The 23,426-nt window shown below is 23.7% G+C and overlaps 1 protein-coding gene across 1 annotated transcript; it reads right to left on the bottom strand.

Annotated features, from left to right (window-relative positions):
- Positions 1-370: 370 nt before the first annotated feature.
- LOC129607019 (protein pangolin, isoforms A/H/I/S-like) lies at positions 371-18,749 on the bottom strand. Its single transcript, XM_055517708.1, has 2 exons — positions 14,731-18,749; positions 371-949 (listed from the first exon to the last, which is right to left on the bottom strand). The coding sequence occupies exon 1, from the start codon at positions 18,380-18,382 to the stop codon at positions 15,458-15,460; it is 2,925 nt and encodes a 974-aa protein (XP_055373683.1). The 5' UTR covers positions 18,383-18,749; the 3' UTR covers positions 371-949; positions 14,731-15,457.
- Between the last annotated feature and the right edge of the window lie 4,677 nt (positions 18,750-23,426).

The raw sequence follows: 23,426 nt of genomic DNA, 5'->3' as shown, positions 1-23,426 counted from the left end.
TTTCAACTTTAAATTATACATTTATTTACATTTTTATTTAATTGTATGTGTTCTAATTGTATATGTATATATATATAATACATATATGTATGTAATTTTTATTCCAAAAAATAAATTTTTAATATTAAATAATAAAAAATTTTAATAATTTTAAAAAATATTTTTTTTTTATTAATTTTTCAATTTTTTTATATAATATACATATTTCTATCTATATACATGTACATATTTACTAATTTGTAATATTTTATAAGGTAGTTTACAAAATTTAAACTTTTTTTTTTTAATTTTTTTTATAATTTTCTCTATTTTAATATACATATAATTATATATATTTTTATATTTGATTAAAGCTCATTTTATTGTCCTATATGAAATTAATTACTACCTAACTATAATTTATTATTAATATGCATTGATTGAATAATATATACATACATAATAATATAACATACTATATATAACATGGTTTAGTTCTTGGCTAACAATTGAAAACCTCTTTACAAAATTTTACATATGTATGTATATCATACTTATAGATTGTCCATAACCACATTTATGTTTCATTCCCCTTCCTTCTTTTGTTTTTTTAAATTTAACGCAATATGTTGTGTAAATATGTAGGTATTAAAAAAAAAACACAAAATATTTTCACCACAAAATCCTCTATAAATTTTCTTCATAAATTCTTCAAAAACGACCTCCTATGTGTTTCCGTTCTGTTTCAATTTCTCTATATGTATATACTAGTGTATGATGCCCCATTAAGACCATTCAAATACTAGAGTAAGTAAAGTATGCGTATTTCCACCTGACTTTTGTTTTTTTTTTTTTGAAAATTTTTATATTCTCCTTTTTCTTCTTGTTCTTCTTTTTATTTTATTTTTTTTTGTATTTTCCTTCATTATTTTCTGCTTTGTACTGATTTATCAAACATTCAGTTTGTTTCCTGTTCATATAATTATACAAAATTATGTTTAAGAATTAAAATTAAATAATTACGGTTAAATAAATAAACAATTAATTAAAATATAAAAATGGTATGTATGTAGCCATTTTATTTACATAAAAATATAAATGCTTATTGATTGAACCTTATAATATCATATATGCGTATACTATATGTATATACATATTTGTATATATTGGAAAGTGCTTAATTTAAAATTTATAAATAAACAGACACGCGAAATTCTTACATAGATTTTTTTTTGTAATCTACTCTATTTGAATGAGTGAATGGTGATCTTAGTTTGTATACAATATAATTAGGTATGTAGGTGTGTATTTTTTGCTTTTTTATAGAAAATGTGTTAGAATATTGTACTACAAATAGTATTTAGGTGTGTGCATGTATTATGGAATTTATTTATAAAAATTTATAATCTAATCAAGAGATTTTTAAAATTTTCTTAAATTAAAATTTGTTTTAGGGAAAGCAATGAATAAATTAAATAAATGTATAAATTTGAATTTTAGGTATATTCTAAAAAAAAGTATTGCCAACGTGCAACAATTATCACGTCATTTAGTCAAAACTCTTCAAGTCTAATACGTCATTCAAGTCTAATACGTCATACGTGCAACAATTATTACGTCATTTAGTTAAAACTCTTCAAGTCTAATACGTCATTTAATTAAAACTCTTAAAAGTCACTATTATGTACTTAAGAGAATTTTGTGTGTTTGATATTTATTCCTGATTTTGCTCTTAGTTGTCATTTTTATATATAACAGTTGACTTTTTTCCAAAATAATTTTGAAAAGAAGTGCTTATTTTATATACATAGTTAAAAATTAAATATTGCCTTTATAACAAAAATATTTTCTTGAATTAGTACTATGGAATTTTAGCAATTTTTTGATTTTGTCCAGAAAATTTATGTCGTTTTCAAATAATGTCGATAACTTAAAAATACCGAATTTTTAAATAATAAAATTATTTTACAATTATTGTAGTAAGTTTTAAGCTATGTGATTTATACTCTATCTCTTTGACTGACTTAATCTTAAATGTCGTTCTTTGTTGTTGAAATATCGTCAATTTAAATAATACAACCTTTTAAGGTGTTGACACGTTTATACTTCAATTCACACATTCTCTTCTATATAAACTCTTGCTTTCTATCTATCTCTCAGCTAGTAAGTAAAAGGGCGCGAAATGACGTTTAACATTGTCAAAATGTTGAACAGTTTATAAATGTTTTGAATGTAAGAATGTAACGTCCTATATGTTTCGATTTCTCTTTATATAGTTGATGACGCCCCATTAAAACCATTCAAATACTAGAGTAATGAATTGTGTGACCAGAACAATATAATTGCTTCAAGTTGATTTTACAACTTAATATTTGGAATGATATAAAAACAAAACTTATTTAACAAAATATTTTCAATGAACAAGAGAGAGGAATACCCTCGAATTCAATAAATTTTTAAATTCTAATATAATATCTTGAAAATTTATTCTTATCATTTATCAAAGCACTTCATTTAATCCAATTTAGGAGCCTTGAAGAGCCCTCTTAAGATTTGTTTTTTTTTGTGATTGATTTTTATATAAATAAAAAAAACTAATAAATAATTTTTTATTATCAACGATTTTTTTTTTATTTGCTATCGATTTTCAAAGTCTATATAACAGTGCGCAATTTTTTTAACCATTGGGTTCAAAAATTAATTTTTTTTTTTTGGAGACTAGATATGTTTATTTTGAAATTTACTTAAAATTTGATTTTGACATTTTTTATATGAATTTTGTTTTCTAGGTGAATATTTCTCACATAATTATTTGATCTTATCATATGATTTCGGAATTTTATTGAAATTATTTAATTATTACGAATCTTCTGGCAAATTTTATTTTGGAAAAAAAAAACTGAATTTGCTTTAGTAATGTCAAAGTTGAAATATAATTGTTGACATTTGGGTCATTTTCCAAAATGTCAGAGAAAGATAAACAATAATTATATTTGATTAAGTTTTGAATGTCAATTAATTTACAAAGTATATTTGAATAATATTTGATATTATGAACAAACGGAATATTATATACAAATATGAAATTTATAGAAATTCAGGAGACTATTAATGGAATAAACAATAAACTGTTAAATTTACAATTTGTTATTTAAGTATTATATAACAATATATATGTGTACATAGAAAGCAAACGTCAATATATACATATATGTATACAAAGTATGCATATTTCAAAATTTTAATAATAAAGACATAATATTTTAACCAATAAAGTGATAATTGAAAGTACAAAATCACAACAAATTTAAAAAGCAATTATACTAATTATATTTTGATATATTTGCGTAGGTATACTTATTTCATTAAAGCGTATACAGAAAGCCATTAAGATGATAATTTCAAACGAAAAGGAATAAGATTTGCATATATCTTTCTTTATATATATAAATAAGTCTACTATACGAATTATCATATAGGTAAGCTTTTAATGATATTTTCTAAGAAATTGTCAAAAAATTAGGTATTGTTTAAAATACCATCATCCACCTATATTTAATCATAATTGTCAGTTATATTTATTATGTATAATATGTAATACATGAAGAAAAGTGAAATACGAACACTTTTATTTCCAATAATTTCTGTTTTTTCCTCTAAATTAAGCATTGCAATAAATAAATTGTAAAAATTCGGTCAGTAAAATCAAAACTGAGTAAATAAATTAAATTAAAATCTAAGTTAAGAAAAATTGCTTTCATGCCATTTAATAATAATTTTTTGACAATAATTACTTCAATATTGAGTACAATTGATTGTTGTATGTCATACATTTGAAATTATACTCATTATTTGAATAAAATTTTGTTATGTACATATTAGAAAGTGGAAACAGTTTAAAATATTGCAGAATTGGTAAAAATTTCAATTGACTCCAAATTGGTAGGAAAGAGTCTTTGTAAAAAAAATATTATTTTAACATGGTACGATCTGTTCTAAAGTATTGAATTTCACACAAATTATTAAAAAATCGTTTTCGAATAATGGAAATTTAAAAATGAATATAACAATTGCAAAAACAATTATGTCAGTTTTAAGGGGTTTGAATACATCTTTTGCTTGTATTCATATTTATCGTAAAATTATTGATTTTTACAGTGTGTTTACATTTACATTTACTTTTGGTTATATTTATTATTAGGGCCTTAAATTTAAAAAATTTAGAGTTAAAAAAAATGGTAGTTTCTTTATTATAAAAAATTAATTAGTTTGATGAAAAGAAAATATTAAAATTATGAATTAAATTAGCTTCTGATTGATTTGAGTTAATTGTACTAGAGCTCTATTTGAATTGTATGTTACTTTTTTTCATATTATACAATATCATTTTAAAATATGTAGTACTCTACATTAAAATTAAATTGTTATATTTCTTATCATTATAGTATTTTTATATGAGATTGCAATAAGACGGCAACACTTGTTTTATCTCAAAAATAACTAAATAATAATATTCAATTAATGATTGTAATCAAATGCATTTGAATTTTGTGTATGTACATCAAAATATTAAGTCCTATTATAATTAATTCTAGTATCTGGAAGAATGTGTTGTACGGGAAATAAAGAGGATTCTAAGCGGAAAGACTTCTTTGATGATCCTTATTGTCCTTCAAAGACATTTTAGTTAAAAATTGTAAATCAAAAGTTTTTTGTCTCATAGACGATGAATCCATAAAGCTCATTATCTGAAATCACCTCTATGCTACAAAAGTGAAAATCGATCATGTACATCCTGTTTATTATTTGTTATTAGTTAATTCTATGTCAATTATGTAAATTAATTAATAACAAAATAATTTTACTATCAATTTGAAATCTATCTTTGTATTGAATGTTACACTTAGTAATGATTCATTTATGTTCCCAAGAACTTCATTTATAAATTAAACAAATTTAAATTTGATGACATTGTGATAATTACAATTTCCATACCATGAACTTTCAAATAATTCAACTTGTAAATTAATTGAAATCTTTCAAAAATTATGCATATAATACACAGAATAACAAAAATATTATAAAGTATTTTGTAATTGTCTTTAAATTTGTATAATAATTATTTAGTAGAAAAAAGAAGAAAAAAAAAAGAAGTAAATAAAGCAATTGATTGAACTCTGGAATCAATTAAGCTCCATTGTATACTTACATTATATTAATTAACATAGTATCTGGAGCTCTAATATTCCAAATGACCTTTCGACTCATTAAAATGAAACAAAAAAAAAAGAAACAGAAAAATAAGAAAATAATTAACCCTTTTTGTTTAATTTTCCATACAATTTGTACATGTATACATACACTTTACATACTTATATTAATTTTAATTTGTTTCGAAACTTGACAGATAGCTATTCGTATCTTAAGAAATAAACTGAATCTAAGAATATTAAAATTTGCTTTAAAAATCTAAGAAATTGTTAATAACTGTGCATAAATTCCAAGAACTAAATCAGTAAAGTTTTTCAATTTACTAAAAACAAAGAATACTTATAAAAAAAAAATAAAAAATCAGAAAAATAAATTCTAGCGTGCTAATAATAATTAATTCCGAGACAACTTTATTTTGATTGAAATTGAAAAAAAAAAACCAAACAGAAAATTCATTGCTCAATTAAATTGTCATTGTCAAATTTTTAAAGTAAGTCAAAAATTTTCGTATTACAAATTTTGCATTTTATTAATTAATTAGCGTACAATATGTTATATATACAAGCATGTACAATTTTATAATAATTTTAATAATTTTTTTGATATGACTTTTACATTCCACTCATTTTACATATTGTGTGAATGTCATTGACTAAGAGAATGGTTTTGCTCAAAATAAATAATATGTCATTTATTAGCACATCATCGTGTCATATTAAGCAGTTTTATTAATCCTACTTCACTTTAATTTTAAAATGTATTTAAAACTATTTAATTAAATAGTAAATGTCAATAGCAGAAAATATAGTTTCCGAAGTGTAATATTTTATACAATTTGTAAAAAAAGTTAAAAGACAAATGGACGGAGCATAAAATCAAAAATTAGTTCATATAAGTCTTCAAATTATTAGTAAACACTATTATACGTATTATAAAAATTGCATAAACAACGCATCAGACACATTGTATCATCTATTGAAAATGCGACGTTGACAATACTAAAACATCTCAAAATGTCAAATAATACGATATGTTTGAAAAAAAAAGAAAAATGAAATACATATTAAAAATTAAATTGACATTCCAGTTTTTGCAACTTTGACCCATTAATACTCAGTATACTAAAAAATATTTAATATTTCGCTTCTTAAACGCACTATTTTCTCTTACCTCTACAACTGCATTGTTTCTCAAATTTTTAAGTAATTCTACATGAAATAATTTATAAATTGAAAATTGACGTACTTTTAGGCAATAGTATTTTATTTTATCAAATAAGTTTCAAAAACTTTTTTAATTCCATTATCTCAAATATTAAATGTCAAATTTTTATGCAGTTAATTTAAAAATTGATTCAAATTCAGTATAACCAGAGACACCTGATAATTTGATACTGAAACTTGAATAAAGTTCTAATATGAAATTTGATAGCTACATATAATTAAGTAGAGTATATAATAATTAATTATTGTTAGGTTAAAAATTTTAAAATATCTCATTTAAAATTGAAACAATTACTAATGTGAAGAAGGTAAACCTGCCAATTAAATCATTTTGTTTTTCGTTTTCCATAAAAATCTAATTATGTTACTTACAAAATTTTTCTTTGAAGACAAACAAATGTATACAGGCGGACCTGTTTATAAGAAACTCAGATAAAAACATTTGTTATATGAGCAAAAGTCTTTAATAAACACAAACAAATTTAGGTAATAAAGTAACTTAAAGAATAGGCGTACCACAAAGATCTATCTTACTTCAATTGCTGTACTTGATATTTATTATGATCATACCAAAAAAGCAAGTTTATATCAAACTATAACATATACGCGAATGACACTAATATAATTTCGAATGTCAACTCATAAGAAGAATTTGAAGAAATACTAAACTCTGATTTAAAAACCTTATGCTGTTGGTTACATTACAACGAATTGTGTGTTTTACATAATATTCAAAATATCTATAGAAGAAGGTTTGTTGATATTACGAATAAGGTAAAAGGTTTAAATTGAAAATGTAGATAATGTTAAGTATTAAGGAATGATAATTGATGAAAATTTGAGATAGGACAAGCAAACATATTAATTAAAGAAAACAATTATCCCTATAAGCACGGCCATAAAAAGATATAGCGAGATATCGAAACACTCAACTAAATTTGTTTACAACTGATACATTATATGTTAAAAATCAACTATAACACACGGTGTGGAATCAGTGCCCTAAATTTCATGTAAAACAGAACGGTACAATAATAAATAGAACATTAAAAGTACTTTTTAAAATTAGTACTAAGGAAATATTAGTACTAGTTTTACTTTTTAATTAAAATATTGTTTTGTTATATTTACTAAATTTATATTTTGTAAAAAATTATCTGAAATTGATAAATTTCTCTTGAAAAACAAAAAAAAAAATCGTGGAATTTTGTTATGCGCTTGTAAGTGGGTTCTACTGTACTGTATGTAGTACCTATTAGAATTTATTTTTAGTACCTATAGAATTTGAATTGAAACCTGTAAAAATATTGTAAATCAAAATGAAAATTACAACGCATTTTAAGGGAAAACCACAAAAACTTATTTTTTTTTCTTAATAACCCTATTATTTAACAGAAAAAAAAAACAAGAAGAAGAAAAAACATATTGTAAATGTTCCTATTTATTAAAGTTGTTATTATTTATAACACGATCACTGTTAAGTACAGGTAAATAATAGTATTGCTTTAACACATAAGAAAAACAAAACAAAAAAAAAGACGAAAATTGTGAATTAAGAGATGATGAAAATTACTAATTAATCATTTTTTTTCTTTCAAACATAATACATACTTAATGTTCGTAAATAAATGAGGGTAATTAACAGTAATATAAATTTACTACTCGTATATACACACACTGTTATTCAATTCAACTCGGCTTAGATAAATATCGTAAAATGTATATTTGCTTTTTTTTTTCATTTTAAATTAGCTTTTTTTTTTATTTTTTCATGATTTAAATGATTGCGCTTAATAAAGTAGGAGTTTTAAAAAAACAACAAAATAAAAAAATAAAAAATCAAACTTAATAAGAAACTGAAATTATGACTCAAGTTCATTTGACAATTTAAACGCGTTTCAAATAATATTGTGCTTTGCTATGTATGCTTGGAATTAAAGATATTGTAAGGCAAATAAGTTTTTTCTCTCTTAAAATTACAATAAATATCTGTTACGATATACAAATACTTGAGATATATACATATATATATATATATATATATATATATATATATAACACATTATTTCTAAATACTTTGGTTTTTTTTCTTTTCTAATCGTTTTTAATCTACGCAAATTTTTGATTTAAAATAAAAAAACAGAAACTGACGAATCATAATAAACTTGACTATTTTTAATAAATCACTTTTATGGTTACGAAATGTACACAAATCCCCCACGCTTTTTCAAAAATTTTATAGAATTTTAATTATATATGAAAAATTTTATTTAAAAAATTTACCATAAATAAATTTTTAGTTTTATAGAAAAGAATTTACGAATATTTTAGTGTTAAGGAGTTTTAACTATAATAATGTTAACTTATAATCGACTATTTATGAATGTATAGCAAAATATGGGCGATCTACATTCCATGAATAAAATCCTAATATTAACACGAATGAAAAAAATTGCAATGAAATCTAGAAATTTTAGTTCCATGGAAATAAGCCAAAACCTTGTAAATTTGCTTTTACTAAAAAAAAAATTAGTTAAAATATTTGAGTTCTTCGTATATCTAAATCTACATAAAATTCATGTAGTAAATGGCTAAGTCTGAACAATATTCTATTAAAGTAACGAAATTCAAGAAATTGGAATTTATGAAAAAAGAAAAAATAAAATCCTAAATGGCGTCAAATTGGTTTATTTAACATTACAATTGCAATATTCTTTAATAAGTCAAAATGACAATTGATTTTCATTTATAGTCATGTTTAAATTTCAATTTTTGCTTCTTTTACTAGAAGATTAATTTTATATTTATTCGAAATTATTAAAAAATTCCAAAATTGTTTAGAACAGTGTTTAAAATTTGCTAATTAGAAAATTTTTAATTATACCTTCATTAATTAAGACAACGTTGTATTTATGTAGATAATTCAATTTTTTTTAATTAATTAATTAATATAATTATTTTTTTTTTGGAATATAATTCAAATTAAGGTTATTAAATAAATTATAAAATTGAATAATGCATATTAAGTATATAATGTGGAACAAATAGTAAGAGTATAAATAATTATTTTTTAATTTAAATACTAACAAGTCTTATATTTTCTACTATTATTAATACTTAAATAAAATTTTATTATAAGAAATTATTCTATTCTCTTATTTGTAATTAAAAAATAAATTGTAAATTATAAAATATTATTGCATTATTAAACTTTATTTCATTTAATAAAATTTAGAATTTTTAAGTTGAAAAAAAAATTTTTATAAAAACTAATTCACATGGTCTTCTAAATAAATAAAATTGAATCAAACCAATGATTTGTCAAGTAGCACTTTTCCCATGAACAAGTGAAAATAATGCTTTCAAAAATAATCTACTACATTTTAAATTACTTTGTTTCATATATAAAAATAATATTGCATATTTTCAAGGGTATATTGCGTAAGTTAAGATAAATAATTATATTTTTTGATGGTATGACATTATTGCTGTCAGCTTTCTGGATTAACATAAAATTAAATTCTGTATTTACAACTCTGGAAATCTTAAAGTACCGAAAATTCAAGGTGGAAAAAAATTTTCTTTTGACGAAATAAACTATTTAAAATTTCGGACTCCTAACAACTTACGGTCTAGAAAAAAAACGATATCAAAAATTAAAAAAAAAAAACGGATTTTAAATAACAGTTAAATTAAGCAGCCATTTTGTCTTTTCAATATTCAATTATGCTGTATATAAAGCGGTAGAACAAACCAACCACTATTTTTCTGACAAAATTTGAAAAATGTTGTAGTTGTTTTTTAAGTAAATAGGCGAAAAACGAATTTTTAGGTCTTTGAGGGGTTATAACTTTTAGGTGGGGGGAGGTAAGTAAAAATTTTTTAAAAGCTGTCTATCTAAATGGTGTAGAAATTTTGTAAACTGCTCCACGGACGGACGGACGAACGGACGTACGGAGGTGAAATTAATAAACACTTTTTTTCAAAATTTTGGAAAAGTGGTAAAAATAATATAATTCGTACATAAATAAAATATAAAATTTAATATGTATAAAAAAAACTGATGAAACATAATATAAAATAAGAAAGGCCTCAAATTTAAGTGTAATAAAAATCATATGAATAAAAAAAACAAGTATACTGCATATATAAAATATCAAATACCTTTTTTTTATAGTTTAAAGTAGGAGCTATAAAAATATATATATATACATATATAAAATTATAGTAAATTAAAAAAATGAAAATATTAAAAGAATTAAAATTTATGATACTTTTTAAAAGAATGAGAAAAGCTAACCAAAAAGGTTGTTGAATGTACAATAAAAAAATATAAAAATAAATAATAAAGAGAAGAAATAAAAAAACCAACAATAAAATAAAAATAAAATAAAAAATTCAAACAGAAGAAACCCTTCTATTATATTATGACAGTTAAATTAGAGGATTGGTTACTAACATACTTGTATATGTAAGTGTATACGAAAATTATTATGATGGTAATTAAGGAAATGAAAAGAAAAGTATAGAAATGAAAAATTAAGATTTTTTTTTCATTCCTTCTATATAAATATAACAATTAATTCCAATGCTCATTATAAAAATCTTAAGAAATTATGTAGTTTGTGGATTTTTGGATAAGTTTATAGAGAATAGGGATTTGAGGTTAATATAGAGATCGAGATTTATAATTTATTTTTGGGAAAAAATTTTTTGTCAAAGGATTTAAATTTGAAAAATTCTTTTATATTGAAATTTTCTACTCAAGTTTTATCGTACTCTAGTTTTGTAGCATAGCCACAGTTTAAGTAAGAACTTATAAAATGTTAAACAATATAAAATATTATTGAAGAATAATACTGTGTGTTGTAATATAGTAAATTGTAATTCTATAATTTGTGTCAAAAAACCATGTTTCTATGGTTTTAATGGTACAAAATTTACAAAGGAAAAGCCTTATTAGATTTATTTACTTTTTATAATCAGAACCAGTTGCCTTGAAATTATTGACTTTGCAATTTATAAAACAGAATCGTGTTGCATACAATTAGGGGCAATATAAAAACAAATTTAAGTTTTTTTAGAAATTATTTTAATTTTCAATAAGAATTGAGATTTCCCGATAGTTTTCTTCTTATTTTATTAGAAACTCTATTAAACTATTAATTTTAAATAAGTACCTTAATAATTAATTGGAAATAAAATATTTGAGATGGGTGTTACCAGAGTGGAGATGGGAGATAATGGAAAAACGTTTTAATTATAAAAATATGAAAATTTAAATCTGTACACTGATATCTTCAATTCTACAGGCATATGTTTAAAATTACTACGTTTGGCTATAATATAAATATAACACTGACATATGGATTAGATTTATTGAAATTGTTAAGTACGAACACAATAACATAATAAAATATTGACATTACTGCCAATTCTGAACTGATTTGTTATTTTTATTTATTTAAATTACTGTCTGGATATGATTATCAGCTGGGTATGACAATGTAAAACATAAGCATGCATATACTGTATACTGGAAATATTCATTATCTACACATTTTATATGCGTATAACAAACTATGTAAAAATATTGAGTTTTGCATTTTTAAAAAATACGAAATTTTGGGCTCTGGACTTTATGGTATTGTGGTATATCTGCCCAGTTCAAGTCAAGGCTTTATATAAATTTATATGTTGTATGCATACATATAATCAAAATGTACTTAATATGAATATATGTTTTATTTATTAGAATCTTAAATATTTTATGAACAATAAAAACTGTTATATGTAATTCAAAATATATTAAAATTGTATTAACATAAAAAAAAAGCAATTAATTTTAAAAAATAATGTGACCACAGCCCACATAACAAATGCACAAAATTAAGTTTACAAGTCGCATATCATATCGACTTCTGTAATTTCTTAAAAATGAACAATCAAAATTAAAATTAACATTTTTTTATCATACATACACAAACATACACGCATGTATTAACGATTAACATCAATAAATTAAACTTTAAAAATAATCAATTTTCATTTGTTTTTTGATTTTAAGAATACAAAAAAAAAAAAACGAATAAAAACTGATCAGAATTTCAACTGAATTCCAAAAAAAAAAAGTAAAAATAAAATTGAAATTTCTTTAAACACCTTACTAACATTCAACCACCACCTATCAAAACGTTAATTATTGAATATAAATTTATCAAATAACCTAAGCCTTTACACAAGTTATAAAAAAGCAAAAACAAAAAAATATGAAAAATCATTTAGTAAATAACAGACAGGAAAAAAAATTTTTTTTTTTTTTAAATAAAATAAAAGGAAAAAATGTAAAAACAATTTAAAAAACACATAAAACAAAACCATAAAAATCACAAAAAAAAAAAATTATACAAGAAGAACCTAAAATAATAACGAGCAAGATGATAAGATGAACCCAACTTTAGTTTTCTTAACAAGAATATCTTTTGTGCCTCTCTAAAACAAAACAAAAGAAAAGAAAACAAATTTTTCTCTTTTTCGTATTTTTTTTTGTTTTATAACTTCTTTGCATTCTCAGAACACTTCTCACAATAAAATTGTGTATTAAAAACCTAAAAGGATCTGACTGTATAAAACATGATTATGCATAATTTATTTTTATAAGTATATATACAATGCACATGAATAAACTTATGTGCATACATATATGAAAAGTTATTAACGTATGGCTATGCTCCTAAAAGATATACAGTGACATACTTGAGAACATGGCTCATCTAAACTTTTCTAAAAAGAAAGGAGAACATGGCTCACCTAACTTTCTAAAAGGTAAGAAGTTTTGAATTGCAAGAAATCTTTCGTAGGATTTAAAAAAAAAATTTTTTTTAAAAATCATGTTCGAACTCCTAAACTTTATTTTTGCTTCAAAATTTTGTCAATGACAGCTTGCTATCTCTATCTCATTCCAATTTGTTTCAGTTCCATTTTTTTCTATTTATAATTAATGCATTGAAAAAGATTAAAGTTTAATTTTGTTGCTAAGGTTCAACTTTATAAATTGGAATTCATAAGAACGCTACCAAACCTTTATAGACAATAACACAAATGTACATTAGTATTTTGCATCAGTTGTCACATTGAGTGTACGAGTAAAAATTTTAATTTGAAATTGTCAATTACCTAAACCAAAATATTTTAAATTGTTTAAATTTTGACAGAAAATATTCTAGTGGTTTGTATGTATTAGTGAATTTATAACAGAGAATACTGAAAATTTTGTGATTCATCGTTTAACATCAATGTAACGTAAAGCTTTTACGTCAAAAAAGTTTCTAATTTGTAGATGACAGAGTATACGAAGGAAGAAGAATAAACCGCCAAAGAATAAAGAGGTCTTAAGAATACGAAAGCGCAAAGACCCATATACAAATTAAAAGAAAAATATTAAAAGTTTACAAAAATGTTGAAAGAGGCAAAGAATCATGGATGCTTAAATGCTTCAACTTCTGTTTTCTTGTTAATAAAAATTAAATTAGAAATGAAAACAAAACGAAAATGAAATTATGAAATTTCATTGACAAATTGACAGATAATTAATGTTGACAGAAAATCAAATATTATCAGATATATTTGACTACTAAACATAATTGCTCCCACAAAAAAAAATAGCATTTGGTTTTTTGAAAGTATTTCAATTTAAACAATAACAGCAACCTAAACTTGTGCTTTTAAGAATAGTTTTTGAATTTGGAAGAACATTTTTATGAAATAAGGTAGAATTTCGCGAAAGTTTTGTGGAATTTCGTTATTCAACAATAATTTTATTTGAAAAAAGTATATATAAAGTTAAGGAAAATATTTTATGAAATATCAAATGAATAGATCAAGAACATTTGTACAAAATATTTTTAATTTTTCGAGCAAGTGAGATTTCTGACATAAGTAGTGTAAAAATCTCTTAAAAATTCTTCATTATTGAAAAAATTAATAAATACTACATTCTACAGCACAGCAACTGTATATGTACATAGTTGCAGTTTTGTTTGTTTGTATATGTTCAATATATTTACATTTTATGTAACAAAAAAAAAATACGTGCACCTACATGATAAGTGCATATGTGCATAAATCATTGTTCATATACGCAATATCGATACAAGGTTCTATTAAGCATTTATATTCTATATGTACATATGTAATAATTTTATGTATTTGTATACGTATTCGCATTGTATACAAAAGTATAACTTTATTGTCTACATACATAATAAAAAAGATTTAAAAAAAAATATTAAATAAAATGAAAATTTAAATTTTTTACCTTATAGTAATTCGAAGTTCTAATTGAAAATGTCTTAAACGTTTTCTTTTATTTCCTTCTTGTTGCAATTATACGTGTTATTCCAAATTTACATAGTATGTAGTCACTCTTGTTACAACACCAAATTCCAAATTTAAAACAACCATAATCGAATTCAATAAAAAATTGAAACAATCTGTTATAATTCTGAAATATCAGCAAACTTGCACATACAACATTTTCATAGCAAACAGCTTCTCATACATTGTTATGTAAAAATAACAACCGAATATAATAATGATAATAACAACAATAGAAGAAAATATGACAAATCCCACAACACAATATTCGAATACGCGATGATACTGCTGCCGCCATATTAGTTTTGGGGCAAAACTTATTGTTTTCTCTTTATATTTTTGCTTCTTTTTTCTTCCTCTTAGGAATTTAAAGAAATGAAAAAAAAAAAACACTTTTCTCTGCTTGAATTACAAATTTTAGTAAGCATATGTGTGTGTTTGTGCGATATTTACATTTCGTTACTGTTGTGTTGCTTGTTTAGGTGCTGTTGCTATTGCTTCTTGCTGCCTCAAGTTGAGAATTATCATCTCATCAATTATTTCCTAATTAATATTTTTTTCCTATTATTTATTTATGACGTTTCTTGTTTTGGTTTTGTTTGCTGTTGCTTTTAATTTTTTTCTAAAAAAAAATTTTTATATTTTAATTTATTGATTTCTATTTTTTTCTATTTTGATTGTAGTCTCTGCTGTTCTTGATTTAGTAATAATGAGGTTTGTTGTTGGTGTTGTTGTTGTAAATGCAATTGCAATTGTTGCTGCTGCTGTAATTGCTGTATAAAAGTATTAGTTGCATGTTGTTGTTGTTGCTGTTGTAAATGCAATTGTAATTGTTGCTGCTGTTGTTGTTGTTGTTGCTGTTGCTGCTGTTGTTGTTGATGATGATGATGGATATTATGAAGATTATGTTGATTAATATCAGCCAAAAAATTTGATATACTGACAGAAGGTGGTGGTGGTAAAGGTTGTTTTATTGAATTTATTGAATTTAATAGACTAGATTGATGATGAGGTAATTGTAATAATGATGAAGAAGATGATGCTGTTGTTGGTGACGATGATGATAATGGCGATGATGTTGACGGACTTTGTTGAGATTCCTTTAATAAATCTAATGCATTCGCTAATGTGTTTGTTACTGTTGTTGAAGTAAATGAGGAATTCGTTTGAGATCGTAGAGAATTGCTATTATTGTTATTATTGCTGCCATTGATGGTTGTTGGTGTTGTTACCGCCACAGAACCTGCTAATGACGTTGATGGTGTATATAAGGATGGAGATGTATTATTGCTATTACTGTTGTTACTTCCATTATTACTATTTACATTAGTATTTGAAATATTGCTATGGTTATTGCTGCTGTTGCCATTCGTATAATCTCTTTTCGTTAATTGATTAATACTAAGTGGATTATTTATATCTCTTGGATTTGCACCTACTGGACTACGTGTTGCATTTGGCATTATTTTGTCAAAATATAAATCAGTAAATGATGTTGACGATATAGATTTTGATGATGATGTAGATGAAGACGAACTTAAAGATGGTTGAGCATGCTGAAGTTGGCTATTATTACTATTTGATATTGCATTTTCATTAGAGCTTGGTCTAGGTGATTGAACATTTATTGAAGATAAATGTGATGTTATTGATGATAGAGAAGTTTTAGTAGCCGCTGTTACAGCAGAAGCTGATCCTAATACAGGGCTATTGACATTTAGTAAAGACGATTTTTCTTCATTAATATTGTTATTGTTTACTAAGGAAGACGGTAAATTAAGCTGTGATTTAATTGATTGTTGATCTAATAGCAAGCTATTGCTCCCATGTAATAAATTGCTTGGTGTTGCTGGACTAGCTAAAAAATTTAATGGAGATGATACAGACATTGATGGTGATTGTAATGATGAAAGCCCACTGAAGCCACCGGGACTTGATACAGATTGATTAAATGATTCTGTATCATCTTCAGGTGTTTTTGCTTCGTCTGTACTACCACAACTACCTAAATTATCATCATCTTGATGATGATTCAAATTTAAACTATGATTATCATCATTTTTATTGTTATTGTTGTTGTTATTGCTATTGTTATTATTATTATTTTCATTTTCTGCTTCCATATATCGTATACATTTTTTCTTACGTCTACATGGTTTACACCATTGATTTTGTTGATCTAAACCAAATCTGGCGCGACATTTCTTCATACTATTATTTCCATTTGTTATATCTTGTTTACGTTTACGCTTTTTGCCTCTTGTTATATTTGTTCGCGAACTCCAATCGGGATACATTTGCATATGTAATTGACGTTCCCGTCTAGCTAATTCATAATATTTGGCTTGTTCTTCTCGTCCTAATGCATGCCATCGTTGTCCCAATATTTGATTGATGGCTGCAGATTCTTTTAAAGTACATTCAGCAACAACTTTTGATCTCATCTCTTTCATATAAAGCATAAAAGCATTTAATGGTTTTTTAATATGAGGTTTGCCTTTTTCACTATTATTATCTTGTGAATCATTCGATGATGTCTGATGATGATTATGATGATGACCACCACTTTGGGAATTATTTTTTTGATTTTGTTGTTGATGATTTTGTTGATGTTGTTGTTGTTGCTGATGTTGTTGCTGTTGTAAAAGTAATGAATTTTGATGATGATGTTGCAGATTGTGTAGTTGATGATTATTTATTGATATTTTTCCAGTACCATTATTATTATTATTATTATTATTAAATTTATTAAATTGATGATGACTTGCAATATCCTGATGATGGCTTTTAATATCCTGTTTAGATGATGATGTTGAAATTGTAGAATGCTGTTGTGAAGCAGCTGCTGCAGCAGCTACAGCCGCTGCCGCCGCAGTATTCATTACATGATGTGGTGGTGTATGTGATAATAGATTTGGTGAAAAACGTAATGAAAAATCATTTGTTGATATTGGTAATGTTGATGGGTAACCAGCCGGTGTTCGAAATGTTGTTGTTGGTGTCGGATACATAGTTGGTCCAGCTGTTGCATGATGCCATGCTGATGCTGCTGCTACTTGTGACATTTCAGGACTTAACATTAAATATGGATATTGACTAGCTGTAAATGGATAGAGTGGTGGGCGAGGTAAACCAATTGTTTTTGTTGGATCAAATTGATATGGTGGTATACCGCAATGTGCTGGCGGTGGTGATGTTATTGCATCACTATTATGAAAAAATGGTGGTAAACCAATTTTTGTACCACTATTAGCTGCTGCAGCAGCAGCTGCATATGGTGCATACGGTGATACAAAATAACCCATACCAGGAAAATTTGGTGTTGAATCAACTTTACCAAATACTAATGAACTATGATCAGAACGATTTATTTTACCATTTTTCTCTTGATACGATACAAATTCACTTTCAGTTAAATCAATTAAACTGGATTTTTCTTCTAATAGATTTTCTGATGAAATTTTTTCATCTTCACGATCACCTTCATCTTTAAAAACTTTAACTTCATCTGTACTACCAAGATCATCACCAGATGATGTTGTATGATTTGTATGTGAATTATGATTATTTAAAGTCATATCGATTTGTTTCATTTTATGTTTATGTAGGGAGTTGTGGAAAAAAAAAATTATTATTTTTTTTTTTTTGAATAATTTGGAAAATTTGTTTTTTTATAATGTTAAGTGTAAACTCTTTTTTTTTGTGTCAAATTTTCTATTATATAAAAAAATACTTGTGCAAAATATTAAAATTTTATTGCTCTTTCAAATTATCACAATTTAAGTATGCGTTTATCCAGCACTTGTTTTCATCATTATTAAATTAAATTTTTTTTTATTGATTTTTAAAGGCACTTCAAATTTTTAAATAATTTTCAATATTTTATGTAATTTTAGTAATTTTTTTTTATTTTTAAATTTTGTGAAATTTTGTAAAATTTGTAAATTTAAATTTTTAATGTATTGCTTGCTCCTTTGTAATTTCAAGTAATTTTTCAACTCATTTTTATTTTATTTTATTTTTTAGTTTTCAATAATTTTTAAAATTTATTTTTGTTTGATATTTTAAAAATTTTCACTTGCTTTTTCATTTTCTTCAACTATTTCGAACATTATATTTGTATTTTGTGAATAAGTGCGATAGTGAATTTCGAAATTTACTTTTTAATTTAGTAAAATTTAAAAGTAAATTTTTACACTTTATATAATTGATATTTGAAACACTCTTTTTAAATTTTTGTTATTTCTTTTTATTGAATTGGAAATTATGATTAATTCAAGTAGAAATTCTGGTAATTAATGCAATTGTTGTGTAGGAAAATTTTTTATCACAAAATCATTTAGAATAATTTTTTCGAAATTATTGTGCTTCTTTTTTAATATTTTTAAATTTAAATTTCACTTTATTTCACTTAACTAATATTAATTAAATATCACAGTTTTTTGTAATTCAAGAATTTGATTACCAATAATTTTTTTTCTAATAATAAACAAATTAATTTTTTTAATTATTTAATCAATTTTTTTTTGCAATTATTCAATGCATTTTCATTAGAACAAGAATTTTTTTTTTTGTTTTTATTTAAAAAATGAAAATTTTTTTTTTTTTAATATCACTTTCACGCTTAATATTTAATTATTTATTATTTTTATATTTTTTTTTTTCTGGAAAATTTATATCTAATCTTGTTCATTTATCATCACTCGCTTTACCTTCCTTGTTATGCCTAATTTCAACTAAGAAAATAGTGGAAATTTGAAGTTGAAATGTAGACTAATTTTTTTGTTTGTTGCTGTTGTTTTTTTTCATGTATTCCTTATTTTTTTATTTTATTTTAATAAATTCCGTTCTGTTAAACTGTTTTCAAAATAAAAAAATCCTATATAATTTTAAGGTTACCTTTTTTTTTTAATTTTATTATTTTGTATCAAATGTGTGTGCGTTTGTATATAAAAAATATGTTACATATAGGTAAAGTCTATAAATTTTAATTTGTAAAATGTTGTATTTTTTTTATATTTTTATTTTTCAAAACGATTTTTGTGAATTTACATATTTTTAATTAAAAAAAATAATAAAAAAACAACAAATTTAAGAGAAAAACAGTAGAATTTAAGCAAAATAATAAAAGTATTCTAAACTAAAATAACATTTTTAGTATTTTATTGTTGTTATTGTTTTTTTTTATTATATTTTCTCTTTATACACATACATACTTATACATTAACATTTATAATATTATCCAAAAAGTAACTTGCATAGGAATATCATCACTCTTATTGTTATTGTTTTTATTTTTTAAATTTTATATTAAAAAAAAATTAAATTACTATATATAAAAATTTAATATATATAGTTTTGTATAACACACAAGAAAAAAAAAAAAAAATGATAATAATAATAATGAAAACCTTTGTATTCCTTGATCGTCGTTGTCGTCGACATCGACGTCGTCATCGTCGTTCTCGTTATATATTCGTAAAAAAAATAGTCACTCGACTCGATCTCGAATCACCCGTATACGTTTTTTTTTCTTTTTTTTTTTTAATTCCTAATTTTCTTCTTATTCTTATTTATGTTTTCTGGCACAGTTTTAGTTCATACTGACCAGAAATTTTTTCTTAAAATGCTCGTTAATGGTCGATGAAAACGTAAATTCAAATTGATATTTTTTTCTTGAAAAAAAAAAAAAAAAACTCGTTTCATCATTCTAAGAATTTTTTTTAAAGTTCCTTTAAAAGAACATTAAAAAAAAAAAAAATAAATAAAACAAAAATCGGAATGAAAACACAAAAAAAAAAAATAACGAAAAGAGAATTTCGTATTTTAAAAAAAAAAACCTTAAAGATGAACGTAGGGCAGGATACTACCAAATAAACGAACTCAAATTAACCAAACGAACCTTACAAACAGAAACAACAGAAATAAACAAAATAAAAAAATCAATCTTCTCCTGTGTATGCAAGCAAGTATATGAACCTAACAATATCACATTTATTATCTTATTCTTTTTTCTTCTTCTTCTTCTCCTTCACCTTCCTCTTACTCATACTCTTCTTCTTATTTCTAGTAAAATGTTTTTTTTTTCTTTTACACATTCACATATTCCTATTTTACTTTTCTTTTTATAATTTTTCCTTTTTATTTTTTTCTTCATCTTATATTCATACATACATACATATATGTATGTTCACTTTTTAATATGTTCTCTTCTCTTTAAAATAAAATTTACAAGAAACAGAAACAGCAACAGAAAAAAAAATAAACCAATTCATGAGGTTACAAAATGCAATCCAATGCATAATATTATAAATGCAGCACCAAGAACACAATAAAAAATAAAAACAATAAAAATGAAAATAACAACAATATAAAAAAAAAAAACAAAAATAATATAACAACAGCAGCAACAGCAGCAGCGATAGCAATAATAGTATTAACAACACAACAACCAACAACAGTATTATTTTTGGTGTTATACCTTAAGAAATTTTTATTTTACCTTTATAATAACAACAATAATAATAGTTATAATAATGATAGAAAAACGACAAAAAAAAAACAAGCAAGTACTAAGAAAAAAGTGAATACCAAAAAAAAAAAATAATAAAAACAATAACGAAAGTAATAATATCAAATATTGTAATAGTAAAATACAACAAAAAAAAAAGTAAAAGAGTTAAGAATATTATACGAAGATCTAGTCGTCGTAGTCGTCGAACGCGAATCGTTCAATGCATTAATGAAGGTTTATTGATACCAATTATCTATGAAAAGAGAGAAAACTACAGCAAAAATTCGTATGTATGTAGATATATGTATGTTGTATATTTTTTTAACATTTTATATAGCTAAAGAATCCAAAAAATACTTAAAGTATAATACAAAGTACTCAATAATAAAATCTTATACAATATTATATGCATTATATGTATAAATATACAAGCTATTTCGTATAAGAGGACAAATAATTGAAGATTGTAAAACTGAAAATAAAGTGCAATCAATTGCCTGTAAATCAAGTCCTCGATTGTAACTCTATGTCGTGTGGTTTCGAAGTTATAATCGTTTATTTAAATGCAGAAAAAATCTGGTACTTTTTTTTATTAACAGGCTGTAACCAGAAAACGAACAACATCGTTGTCAAAGTTATGCTCCTCAAAGAGTCATCCAAGGAATTATTTGCCACCTTATGCGAAACACCTTGTATACACATGTATGTAATAATAACTTTACATACAATATTTAAAGTACTACTTGCATTGCATTCTATTTTACGTGAATATCACACACACACACACATTATGCACATAAATATTTACAATATCTATGGGTGGATAGTGTTGTCGATTTTGAAAAAAAATAAGAGGAAATGTGTGTGTGTACATCTGATAATAATAATGATAATGATGATCATAATAATAACGATGATTCAAAAAAAAAAAATATAAAGAATCAAAAAGTAGAGGTAAGTGAAAGAATAAAAGTAAAATAATAAAAATAAAATTTACATGACTTTCATTCTAAGCTCTCCAATTGCTGTAAGTAAAGTAACTACCATCACATTCAATTCCCCTCACCTTCACTACTGAGTACTGATTCAAAAAAATTATTTTAGGGAGCTTAGCTTAATTCAAATACAATCATTTCTCAATTTTATAAAAATAAAAAAAATAAAAAGAAAAGAATACGATTTGAAAATATGAGCCTGAAAATTTTTAGATTTTTGATAGACCTGAAAGATTATTAATGTTATTTGAAAGAATATAAAAACTTGATTATTATTATGTAATTTTTAAACTTTAAAAATTGATTAATTTTTTTAGAAAAAATTTTTGGTTTGAATGAACAACAAATTTTTTTTTTTTAAATAAGGTCGATTGTAGAATAAAACTTGATGGTTTATCGGAAAGAAAACTTAGTTGTAAATTTTATATTGCATTAATTTTGACAACACAATGAATTGTGACGGTTAAATGAGTAATATGTCAAAAATCATGTCAAAAATGATAAATCAAAACGAAACGAAAAATAAAGAAAGCATTTTTCTTTTTAAATATTAAAAATTTTAGAATATTTCTCGAATAAAGGTGAATTCACTTCTTCGCCGGTTTTGAACTAAACTACTTAAAGTCGAACTATTTTTGCTTTTGATGGTTCATTGATTTGTCTAAAAAAGCGTCTCAATAAAAATAAATAAAGATACTTTACTAAAAATAAAGCAACTATCGAAGTTCAAATGTTCATACAAAATACATCAGCTTGTCGCTAAACTGACCAACCAATCAATACAGCTTAAGGGGTGCTCAAAATATTGTAATTGAAACTTCGAACGATTCAAATTTTCTAGGAAAATTGATATAGAAACATTTGGATTCAAAACATTTTGTGAATAACACTTAAACTGTTAAAATATTAAGGCAAGCTGCTGTTTTGTAAAAGGTTTTGCAAATAATTGAGTAAACTTCAAAATGAAAGAGTATTTTGCGGAATGAAAAGTTCCATAAGAGAAAAATTATAATTTTGTGCGATATTGCAATATTATAAGCTATTCTTTCTATAATTTCATTATGATTACGATCGAATAGAATTATTATGAGTTTTTATTTTTATATACATACATACATATATAATTAA

The sequence above is a fragment of the Condylostylus longicornis genome, unplaced genomic scaffold (assembly GCF_029603195.1).
Source record: "Condylostylus longicornis isolate FDR11 unplaced genomic scaffold, ASM2960319v2 ptg000026l, whole genome shotgun sequence".
Lineage (NCBI taxonomy): Eukaryota > Metazoa > Arthropoda > Insecta > Diptera > Dolichopodidae > Condylostylus > Condylostylus longicornis.
This window is presented reverse-complemented; position numbering and strand designations above follow the sequence as displayed.